We start from the raw sequence: 12,650 nt of genomic DNA on the forward strand, positions 1-12,650 counted from the left end.
ATTATGAAAGAAACCACATATTTGGATGTTTATATGAATAAGAGAAAACGCCAGTCTTATGTATAAATTTGAGTAACAAAATTACCAAAGAAATTGACTGTTTTTACAAGATATTCGACAGGCTTGTGCATTAGTTATTGCCAGACTATCACAAATGATAAACGACTACATGCAAGGGTCACAACAGTCTTGAAGAACAGTTCGGTGGTCAATTCCACATGCTATTCTTAACAGTTTATGAGTTAACTTTTGCATTCATCTCTTTAATAAAATAAAATAAGGATTAAACAGATTATTTTTAAGAGATTACATGACTTTGTCACAAAACTTTGCGGAGAGTCCTGTGCTTAGAGGAAATCGCCTAGCTTGCTGTGTGACCTGCAGATGTTAATACTAAATTGGTTTTAAGGCAGAACAAAATCGACTTAGGGTTGATTAGTTATATATATGCAAATTTATTTTCAAAATACATTTGGTTCAATCTAAAATAAATTCTTCCTTGTCACTGCTCAAAAACGTTTCAAAGTATTACTCACATAATCGGATATATATATAGAAGGAGAAGTCAACAGACTTAATGTATAGTTTGGCATCATAATTCACACGTTATCACTAGGAGAAACCACGATCAAAATTAAAGAGCATCAAAGTTATAAATTTCTATGCAATAGTAACACCAAAAGACTTACAACTGATGCAAAAATGTGGACAGAAATAAATATAAAGAAGACCTTGCGGTATACGAGTTTGCAATCTTCATGATTCAAAACAGACTTAGCATAAAAGGATATCGTGATTCACTAATAGTCTGGCGTGACACCTTTGTGAGATAATCCAGAATGTTCTGAGTGGGTAAGATGGACTCCTCTTCCTGTTCTGGTTTTCCACGGGTGACACTCCATCTGCTCCTGATCTCTCATGGCAGAAAGTAAGACTCCATTCCTGACTTAGGGTCGTGGTTATGAAAGCGTGCCAACAGTATTCTTAGCCAAATGTAAAGAAATAAAAATCTGGGAGTATACTCAGTTCCTTCTTTAGAGATGAATGCCGAGAGTCACCAAAATCAAAGAGAGAAAAAGATGATCCCCCGATACAATCATAAGACTCTAATATAAAAGAATAACTTGGCTCATCAGCTTCCAACAGTTATAAAGAAAACCATTGGAATTTCCAAGATGACTATACGAATATATCACAAAAATTGAAATTTAAAAAAAAAGAAAAAGAAAAAGAAGTTGGAAAGATTAAAACTCAAATTGCCAAATGTTCAAGTCGATCAAACATGTCAAGTGTTTTCATTTAAAAACAAATAATGTTAAATTGGAAGAATAGAGTTGGAAAGTTATACTTTGAGAATTATAATAATTTTATTATAATTCTAACGTTATTAAAATCTTATAAGTACAAGCAACAATTATTTTATTAATTATTAAATTATAAAGTACCAAAAATCATTTTATTTATTAAATGCACAAATATAAATTATTATTAAAATAATATGACGAAAAAATAAAAATCCTTTGAGGTACGTTTTATATTTAAACTTAATTTATTAATTAATTATTAAATAACTCATGCAAGTCCCGCAGATGTATTCTGGCTAGTTCTTTTACCCGTCTGCCCAGTGATGATGATGCCCTGCCTAATTCTTTTCTGACAATGCTTCCACCCCTTCGACAAGCTCCCTGCAAGGAATTCCTCTATAATTAAATTATAAATTATAAATAATCACATCAGTTAAAATTCCATGAATTTGCGATTAACGAATAACTGACATGTCATCTTCACTTGAAATCCTAACGACTATCTTACTATTTCGCCAGATTATATCAAATTAAACTACCAACTGACTTCATGTGAACTTCGACGTCTATATTTCAAGCTAGGTCAAAAATTGGGATGTAACATCCACAAAGAAAAAAATCAGACTTTCTCATGTATCCTCTTTCCCAACAAAAATCGCCTAAGTCTGATATAAAAAGTGCAGTCCTAAATGGAGAAAATCAGACCTTCACACAAATCACCCATGGCACATAAATCATATCTGCCCTAGCAGAAATTGCCAAACAATGGAGGAAATCTGCCCTTTGCAAAGTCTTCTAACAATGAGAATTCTGTCCCAAGAGGAAAATCGCCAACTAATGGAGGAAATCTACCTTGAAATAAATTCGCTGAACACCTAAAATCTGCTCCTCAATGAAATTCGCCAAAGCATGGAGGGGAAAAATGAAAAGTCAGGAAGAAGTGGGAGAGAGGCCTCCTCTTATACCCAACTTCTCACTCCCTCTAAGCTAGCCAACTTGGTCCTGGAGGAGAGGAAAAAACAAAAATTAAATCCAAGTCAAGGTCCACAATTAAATACTTAGCTAAAATTTAATTTTGCCAAAAGGAAAATTGCCCTTTTAAATTGCCAATTAGCTTCAAATTGCAAAAAGAAATCAAATGGTGCCTTGGAGATGCTAAATATTTCCATTTAATGAGGATTTAGTAATTAATACGTCATTAAAATTGGATTTTGGCTACCAAAAGCCATTTTTTCAATATTAAACTACCAATTTCATTAAAGGCAAGAAGTTTTCAAAGGCAATTTTAATCTATTAAAGCCAATTTTTTGCAATTTTCCTCCAAATCGATTTTGCTATGCCAATTAGGAATTTTTTGACAAAAATAAAATAAAATAGCTTCTAAAGCCAAAAATCGATTTTGCAATTTAACCATATTTCTACAAAATTAAAATTTTCACCAAAGCAAAATTAAGACTTTCCAAAACTTAAGACTAACAAAATTTTCCTTTTGAAAGATTATTCAAATTTACACAGTTATATCCGGATTTCAAAAGAAAACGTCTAAGTACAAATTTACAATTTTATCCTGCCAAATATTGCTCTTTAAAATTTTGTCTAGCCTAAGGATGAAATTGGTGGCTCTGGAAAATCGAGTTGAAACCGGGTGAAAATAAATCTAGCCCTTTCCCGACTGGCCCTGAAGGTGTCCAAGGCGTGAAATTTTCAAAACTCGAAAATTTTTGGACGACCCAAAAATTTGCCGAGGCGATAAAAAAAGGGGGTCCCCAAAGAATTTGGGGCGATGGTGTGAGAACCTCACAACAGGGCTTTTCTTTGTGGTGGGTCTTTTAATATCCTGTGTTTACCTTTTCTTTCTAAGTGCTAATAACCTGCTGAAATAATTTATATCAATTAGCAGAACTTTTCTTGTTGGACCAAATAAGGAATTGTTGGATTATTTCTTTTCACCTTTTTCTGGGGCTGTCCATTTTGCTTTCCTAATAACTTGTTTAGCAACACGTTTACTGGGATTAGAGCTGGAATATTTTCACTTGTACATTGGATAACTAGGGTAAATGTTACATACAGTGTTCTGAAAGTCCTGCAGGCAGATGCATAAATTTTGTAAGGTCTCACCCATAAATTAATGGACTTGCTTTTAAGGTGTTTATGATAATTGCTTACATGACGATTCATCCTCCAGATATATAATGTAGCCTTTGAAAGCAATATTCAAGATGTGGAAAGCCATGATACTAGCAATACTAACACATGAAGAGCTAAAGAAACAAGTTTTCTTTGTTGACCATTAGGGGAGGAAGACAGTAGGAGAATGTCATCTGAATGGATCAAGGATCTGGTAGGCAGTAACTGCTATTTGTTTATGTGGTTTCCACTGGTAGCTTCTCCAGTTTATAAATGTTGATATATGGAGGAAGAGGGACAGGGAGGAGGTGTGGCTCAGAGGAAGGATTCTATCTGCATTGAGTTGTTGGCAACATTTATCTTTATTTAATATATAGCAAGATGTATTCTGTCTGGATTTAGTTATTGGTGATATGTATACATAGTTAATTTATATCGTGCTTGTCAAGATCCAAAGCTTTGGTCTCTATCTGCAGATGTGGGTCTTTTCTCTCCTCATTTCTATTGTTGAGTTGTAAATGGATCTTATAAGTACTAAATATCCCTGAGTTTTATTTGTTTTATTTGTACCTTTTTTGGATATTGGTAAATGGTATTTGTTGTTCAAGGGAGATTATGAATCATATGAACTTTGTGCAGATACTTTGTTTCCCTTGCATACGTTGCTCCTTTGTTTCCATGGGTGCAGTTGGCTGGAATAGTGTCATCCTTTCAAGATTTGTGCTCAACGACCATTCTTCGTTCTGTCAACATTGTTCTGGCAGTTATTTGCTGTCTTCTTTTCTATGATATTTTTATAGAATTAAGGCCAAATACATGTACCAAATATGCAACTAGATGGGCCTTTGTTTTCTCTCTTTATCCATTGCATTGGTTCTTCACCTTCCTCTTCTACACAGATGTGGGCTCTACAACTGCAGTCATGGCCATGTATCTGGCTTGTCTTAAAAGATCCTACTGGTTAAGTGCCCTGGTAAGAGCAAGCGATCCTTCTTTCACTATCCTCATTGAAGGCTGGGTTATTTTTGATGATTATAGTATAATCACAATTTGCAGCAATTGATGACAATTTTGCATTCTAGTATCATGGACATGGCATTGTGGATTCTTTGTTTAAGTTATTTTTGGTTTAAAAAATCAAGCAGACTCTTAAGACATATCTGGTGATAAATTATGGTTTGCAGGAGCAATCTAGAATTTTTTTGTCTTCACATAATGTTAGCTGACATACCTTTGAGGCAATCTTGCGGACCTTTTGTTTGTGCTTGAGTATTATTTAAAGGCACTGCAATATAAATAATGGATGCGGGCTTGTCCTATAATTTTGACTACAAGTCCTTTTCTTTCCTTCTACAGCTTGGGTGCCTTGCAATAATCTTTAGACAGACAAATGTTGTGTGGATGGCATTTGTTGCATGCATTGGGGTGATGCATTACACAGAAAAGCTTGGTGGGGAGTATACTGTAGCAATGAAAAACAACTTATTGTTTAATCCTCCAAGTGAGACCAGTGATGTAAACAGTAAGGCAGTCCATACACACTTGAGGCATCGTCAGAATGTTATTTCAAAGAAAATAGCAACTAGCACAGTTTCAGAAGACAATCTACACCATACGAGAAGTAAATATTCAGGTAACTACTGTTTCAACTATATTGGAGCTTTGAATTTTAGTTTTAACTGAAAAACACAACGAAAGTGATTGAGTCAGAATTACACATTTATTTCTTGAGGCAACAAGGAACATATGACAGATACTTTTGTTATTCAATTTCTATTTTTTATGGAGTTATGTAGAGTAAGGGATCCTAGAGTCTGCGAAAAAGCTGATTACAGTCACCAATATAAACTCAGATGATAGGAGCATGTTTTAATGTCAATATGCATAATAAATTTGCAGTTATTTCTAGACTTCTTGAAGTTAGCAAGTAGTTATTGTTGATGTGAGTTTTGTGACCACTCTGTGCAAAATAAATTACTATGTATTCTATCCTCTCTTCAACAAGGAAACTCCAAATGCTAAACAATGTAACAAATGTGTGATCAAATGAAGCAAGCCCAAGGCTTACAATGCTAAATAATGTAACAAATTGGTGATCAAATGAAGCGGGCCCAAGGTTTACAATGCAAATGTTGGATACAACTCAGTTTAATGATGTGGTTTTCTGGTAATTATGCTATTCTTCCTCGGTTATCAATTCTTCCCCCTCAAAGTGGCTGCAACTTGGAGCAAACTTGAACTTCAAATGGAGACAAAAAGGTGAGGGTTTGAAGAAATCTAATCTAACACCTAAGGACAATGATATCAATGATGATAAGTAGATGAGTGTAACTTAACCAAGCTTTGCTTTGCCAAATGAAACAACTACACAGGTTATGCAATCTTCAAAAGGACAAGGTATTTTTATATTGTAAACACTCATCTAAATATCCAATTCTAGTACAATCCAAATGAACATCTATTACGAAGTAATTGGTAAATATTTGCTTGATATTAATAGTAAGAGACTGAACGATGTTTCCTTAGGAAAAAATCGTAAAGAATAGAAACATTCTATTCTAGAAACATGAAACTAAACATTAGAAACTTTCTAATATATACAGAAGGATACAATAGATAGCCATTAGATACTGAACAAAGATAATAGAAACTATCTATTTTCGTAATTCCCTCCCTTAATGGTTAATCTATCCAGAGCACGAAGCTGTCAAAAGGCATAAAAGACAGATTTTGTCTGCTCAATGTGCTCTAGACTGTTCGCTGTGGGCTGCAAACCAGATTGCTTAGATAAGGCAGCTAAGCACTTCCGACATTCAAGCTTCATGTGCCCATACTTGTGGCAATAGTTGCATTGAATCTTCTTTTTCCTAGAGCCTTTTGAAGTTGGAGCAGAGGACCTCTTCTAAGAAGATTGCTATGAATAAGACTTGCCCTTATCCTTCTGAAAGGATTCAACAACAAAGGTTTGCTCTGTGGGAGGGGAGTTGGAACTACCATGGAACTGTTGTTTCCAGTTCCACCAATCTTGCTGAAGCAGAAATGTGCAGAGATCTATGAACTTTAGATCAACACCAATAGAAGTGATGTTGAGAGTCTCGATAAAATGCTCGTAGGACTTGGGCAAACTTTTAAGGGTTATGGCTACAATGTCCTCTTCCTCCATCTTGCATCCAATGATAAGCAGCTGATCACGGATTTCTTGAATCCTATTCAGGTGCTCTTGGAGCGATTTCCACTCATCCATGATAATAGAAAACAGAGTGTTCTTGAGAAAGAAGACTCTGCTTTTGTTTGATGTCTCATGAATTTTCTTGAGATGCTCCCATATCTTGGTAGTTGTTTTGCCGAATGGAATTTGAGGGAGTTGATCATTAGCTACAGAGAATTTGAGAAGCATCACTGCCTCCCGGTTATTTAGATCCCATGTAGCTTGATCAGTACCAGTGGCAGTCAGAGCTTTGTAACACCCAGAAGAATTTGGTCAATATTTTGATATTCAAAGATTGTTAGTATCTGCTGCTTCCATGTGCCATAATTTTGACCATGGAATTTTGAATTGCCCTCGAGCAGAATATTAGTTAAAGATGCCACAACACGTTTTTCAATGAAAAAGTGTGAACATCTGTGAAGGCACATACTTTGAGGCAAAAAAAGTGGAAGACCTAGAAAAATTGAAGGGGTACCTAGAAGATAGTGCGATAAACCCAGAAAGAATATGTTGTCAGATTCTGGATCCACTAGCTCGAAAATCAAGGCACCCAGAAAAAATGGACAACAATGCAGTTAAGATCTCAAAAAATCCACCAAGAAATCTATGAATTTTTTAATCTGGTACAAAAAATTAGGGTTTTGACCAAAAACGGCCTTGGCTGCAAGAAACCTCAAAACAAATGGCGGAAAGGCAGAAAAATGTGTTTTCTAGGTCAGAATTGAGGTACGAGTGAACAACAGAAAGTTGAAAAACCCTAGAAGCCTCCAGCAATGGTGATTGGAGGCTGCAAAAAACCTCAACAAGGAAAAAACGACACGCGAATCATACAAGCTAAGAAAATGAGGATTTGAGCAAAAAAATGCCGCGATTTGCAAAGGTAGTAAATCATAGGTAGGGTCACGATTTGTAGAGGTAATAGCACCCAAAAATATTTTGCTCAACAGACTTGTACAGAGAAAAAATGACCAAAAAAATTGGCATGATTTTCCACACGTGAGTAGCAAAAAACAAAAAATTGCAAGGATACAAATGACAATCGCAAAATAATGGCCGTTAGTAGTAGACAGAAGCCCTAGTGCGAAGAAGATTTCACATAAAATAATTACAAAAAATATTGCTCCGATAATTTCGAACAAGAAACTATAATATTTTTCGAAAAAATTCAAAGAATTGGCTCTAATACCATATTACGGAGTAATTGGTAAATATTTGCTTGATATTAACAATTTAACAGTAATCAAGAGATCAATTTATACAAGAGACTGAATGATGTTTCCTTAGGAAACAATCGTAAAGAATAGAAACATTTTATTCTTGAAACAAGAAACTAAATATTAGAAACTTTCTAATATATACAGGAGAATACAATAGATAACCATTAGATATTAAACAGAGATAATATAAACTATCTATTATTGTAATAGCATCTACAATTGAACTTAACAAGTCTAGATTGACCTTACACTACAACTTGAAATCAATGAGTAACAAAAGGTATCAACATGAAATTCATCATTCACCGTCATATCTCTCGATTTCAATCAATGAACTTTAACTAAACTTAAAAAAAGTGGAAACCATGTAAAATGTAAATGCAACACACAGTGAACCGCCATATCTTCAATGAAAGTTGTATATTAGCTTCAACAGAATTTAGGCAGCAATCTCTTGTCTCCTCCTTCTCTACTTCTACTTGCTATCTAATGGCTAACTATCTAATAATCTCCTCTCTATCAAATTTGAAGGTCAAGCCTTCTATCGACCTCTTAGTTACAATAAAGGGCATAGATTGATTTGAATCAATGGCTGAGGTAGTGCTATGGAAACCCTGATTAGGGTTGTGTTGTGAGGTTTTCACGCCATCGCCCCTTTGCGAATTGGGACCCCTATTTTTGCTTAGCAGTAGAGTAGTTGTCCTAGTTTAGCTCTAGTTGGATAGCAATTCTGAAGTCTCTAGGTCAATAGGCTAAGTTTGAGCAAATCTAGAGGCGAGTCCTTTTCTAATTGAGAACCTGAACCATTGAAGGGCATAGGGTTGTCAAAATAAGCCCAGCACTTCACGGGGATCTTGAGTTTTCTTGGAATGAAACTGCCTCACGCTCACCCCACACTTGTAAAACCCAAAGCCCAGGCCAAGTCAGGATTTCCAAAATGATGAAGAGGCCCAATAAGGAGCTAACCGTTGCTCTGATTCGACACTCATAAAATCATCACTACCATGCAACACTTGGGTAATTTAGAGGAGATTTGAATGATGAATGGTGACATTAGCCAAAGTCAAGACAAGGGTATGGGCATGGCTTGAAATCCTGAATTCTGATCTTTGAGAAAAAGTTTGAAATCTGCTACGAAGAGAATGGAAGTCTGATTTGAAGCAAGTCTGATATGGGTGGAGAGAGCTTGATTTGAGTGCAATCAACTTGATACAAAAGTAAGCTAAGAAAACAAAGAGATGTGAAGCCAAGTGAGCAAGCTGGCAAATTAGAAAGAAAAGACAAGATCTGACTTGGCAAGGTGAACTTGAAAGATGGAGTACCAAGCCAAGATCGGATTTTGACCTTGACTTCGAACAATTTTCAAGCCCAGGTCAGAATCTGACCATAGGTTGGAAATTTGTTCCAAGAACCATGTGATCTCTGCCCAAAACATGAAAATAGGACTTTAAGGTGAAGGTGAAGGTGAAGGTGAAGGTGAAGACAATCAACTAGTAGGCAAGTCAAGGAAAATTCCAAGTTGAAAATGAAAAACAATCGCCCAAGCATGAAGTTCAAACTCAATCTGATAATCACTTGGTATAATCATAATGTGAAAACATGAGAATGCAAATCAAAGGTCATATACAAAGTTGAGCATAAGATCACGAAAATTGAAAAGTTTTAGAGTCTGATTTGAAACAAATAAGACTGGAAAACATTGAAAATCATGAGCAAAGGGATGAATTCATAGCGAAGGGATAAATTCATAAAGGAGAGAAGCTTGAGTTCCAAAATGAAGAGCACACCCAACACTTAGGTTTTTCTAGTGACCTTGGGAAGTTCCAAAGGTGGTTGGATTCAAAGATGGGTTGGAATTTCCAAGAGAGAAGGTGACCACCCCTTGGAACAAAGATGGGTCAGAACCCAACCACTACTTGGAATTATGTTCCAACCCCTCTTGGAATTCTGCCCTCCAATATTAGCTTAGTTCCTATCCCCTTGCCAATTCCACCATTGGTCTAAAATTGATTCCCAAACAACTTGAACATTTCACCCTGTTGTTGAGTTTGAGTTCCAACAAGATCATGAATCCTGCCCATGGGATGATAAGATTTCCAAACAGCGGAGGCAGTGGTGAAGTACAAGCATGAAAGCATGGAGAACACAAGATCTTGCAATCAGATCCGAGTTTCGTGAGAGGGATGATTCATTGTCATAAATGTGATGATCAAGCAAAGAGGGAAGTTGATTTTCTAAAGGGGATGTTTTTTGGGAGTTGACAGAGTACTGAGAGCATCAATACGGAGTTCCAAGACCTGGTCGGAGTCTGACCAGGCCTTGGAGCTAAATTTGCACGGTCAGGCCAGTTCCTGCCCAACCATTAAGCATGTTTTCTAATTCCTTAACAACCAAATAAGTAATTGAAGGATGATATTTGGGGTCGAAGAAAGGATGGAATCACAAATCAGGCAACTTGCTGGATGTTCTGGAGGAGGAATTGAAGGGGAAACCAAGATCTGAAATTAGGACTTGTAAATTGTCTAAGAATGAACGAGATGAACTCCTTCAAGATCAACTCTTATGCTAATCATTTCGTCAATGAAAATTGTTTTATTTTGTCAATATTTGTCATTTTATGAGCTTAATGCAAAATTTGTTTCTTGTTTTGCAAGGTGGAATGGACAGTAAAACAACTTAAGGCTGGACATATCATGTGCGAGGAATTCAAGTGAGAGAGGGACTTTCCAATTCAAGTTAGGAATTACCTTCAGGATTCCAAATTCAATTGGAAGGATCCAACCTTAGGAGCCACCTCACCACTCCAAAAGACCAAGGACAAGGCATCAAGATTTCAAGCACAAGCAAGTGTAAAAGTCACGCCACTAAGAAGATTTCAAAATGAAAAGGGTGGAGAAGATTCATTATGATGAAGCAATTTGGGAATATGAGCCATCACAATCAATCGAAGGCTCGAAAATGTTGTGTATCAAGAGATATTGCTAGAGATGCAAATACTTCTTTATGATGATAGAGAAGTGGTAAGATAAGCATGCTGAGTTGGCGTAATGGCATGAATGCTGATGATATTCTTGAAGGGGAGATTGTTTGCATGTTTGGTGAGATGATTGAGTGCTTATGTGTTGCATTCATGACTTGGTTTGTCATTGATGGCAACGTATTGACTTTCTGGACAAAACAGTCAAAGTTGTAGAGACAATTTTGTTTAGCACGGTTCATGGATGCAAAATTGTATTCAACATGGTTAGCAGAGTGTTGTTAGATATGTCGAAGTGTGTGGAAAGAGTTATGAAGTTTTGAGGCAGTTACACAAGTTTTATGGAAAACTGGTTGCAAGCCACTGTGTAGGAAACAATATGTTGATTGAGTTGTATGTTTTCGGCAAGGTCACCACCATCTTAACAATTTAGTTCCCTGCATATCGTTTACCAAAGAAGTCGAGTCTGACAATCGTCTCTCCTTTCTTGATGTCCTCATCATCAAGAAACCAGATGGCTCATTTGGTCGTGGTGTCTTTCGCAAAGCTACCCATACAGACCGTTATCTTCATGCCTCCTTCCACCATCATCCGAGCCAAAAAGAGGGCATTCTCAAAACCCTAACCTTGAGAGCCCATCGGATTTGCGATGCTGATCACTTACCTCTTGAGCTCACTCACCTTCGCCAAGTGTTCCTGTGGAATGGTTATTCCAACAAACAAATCTCAAGAGCCTTCCATCGGGCTAGGTCCCTTGTTTGTTCCCCTCCTGCCTCCTCACCCCCGCCTCTTGATCCTACCCCTTTCTTGACCCTCCCCTATGTCGAAGGCATTTCTCACAAGATCTCTAAAATTTTAGTCAAAAAGGGTATCCGGGTGTCCTTCAAGCCCCTCTCCACTCTCAACCGATGCCTTCCCCCGCTCAAGGACTCTAGGAATTCCTTCATGGAGTTAGGAGTCTATAAGGTTCTTTGCTCATGTGGCATCCCTTACATAGGCGAAACAGGTCGCTCTTTTGCCACTTGACTCAAAGAACATGCAACGGATATCAGACATGAGCGAGTTCTCAAGTCCGCCCTTGCCGAGCACTCATCCTCTACTAAACATCATATCTGTTTGGAGGATGCTCTCATTGTTTCCAAGGAGCATAACTTCTTCAAAAGGAAGTTCAAAGAGGCGGTTGAGATATATTACAACCTGTCTAACCTCAACCATGATGATGGGTGGCACCTAAACCATGCTTGGCGTCCCTTGTTGTCGTCCCTTCAGTATTCTAACCCCACCTTGTCCTGATTGTTCCTTGTCTCCCCTGTTCTACCCCCCCCCCCCCCCCCCCCCCCCGTTTTTGGTTTTTTCGCTCTCTCTCCCCATTGGTGCTCCCTTTCCCTTCCTCCCTCATTCTTGTCTTCTCTCCTTCTCTTGTTCCTCTTAGGCGCTTTGGTTTTTCTTGTGCCTGCCTTCTTGTTTCCTTCTTGTTTCCCCCTCCCCCTTGTTGCCCCCTTCCGCCTTGGTGTCTTTTTTTTTTTTTTTTTTTTTTCTTGGTTTTTTATTTTCTCCTCCGTGCTAGTTCTGGGGCTTTGAGGGCCTTCTTTCTTTCTCGGTTTCTTTGTTGTGAGCCGGTTTTCTTTTTGTGTTACCCCCTTGGTACTTTATTTGCATGCATGGGCTTGCATGTGTTCCTTTATATATATTTGTATATGTTGGCTTTCTTCTTTTTGTGCTTTCTCATGTTCTTCTGCGGATTTTTTATTTTTTATTTTTTCTTTCTTTCTTCTTTTTTCTATTTATTTTTCTTTTTATTATTTTTTAACTTCCTT

The 12,650-nt window shown here is 37.1% G+C and overlaps 1 protein-coding gene across 3 annotated transcripts in view; it reads left to right on the top strand.

Annotated features, from left to right (window-relative positions):
• The window catches only part of ALG10 (DIE2/ALG10 family), a 111,449-nt gene that overhangs the window by 52,281 nt on the left and 46,518 nt on the right, over nucleotides 1-12,650 (top strand). For all 3 annotated transcript variants that reach the window (XM_089827473.1, XM_089827476.1, XM_089827481.1), the window contains 2 exons: nucleotides 4,071-4,404; nucleotides 4,788-5,064. In XM_089827473.1, the coding sequence (XP_089683599.1) occupies nucleotides 4,071-4,404; nucleotides 4,788-5,064 (611 nt within the window). The remainder of the gene's footprint in view (nucleotides 1-4,070; nucleotides 4,405-4,787; nucleotides 5,065-12,650) is intronic.

This window comes from Cupressus sempervirens, chromosome 1 (genome assembly GCF_028749045.1).
Source record: "Cupressus sempervirens isolate cs-2001-9-10 chromosome 1, ASM2874904v1, whole genome shotgun sequence".
Classification (NCBI taxonomy): domain Eukaryota; kingdom Viridiplantae; phylum Streptophyta; class Pinopsida; order Cupressales; family Cupressaceae; genus Cupressus; species Cupressus sempervirens.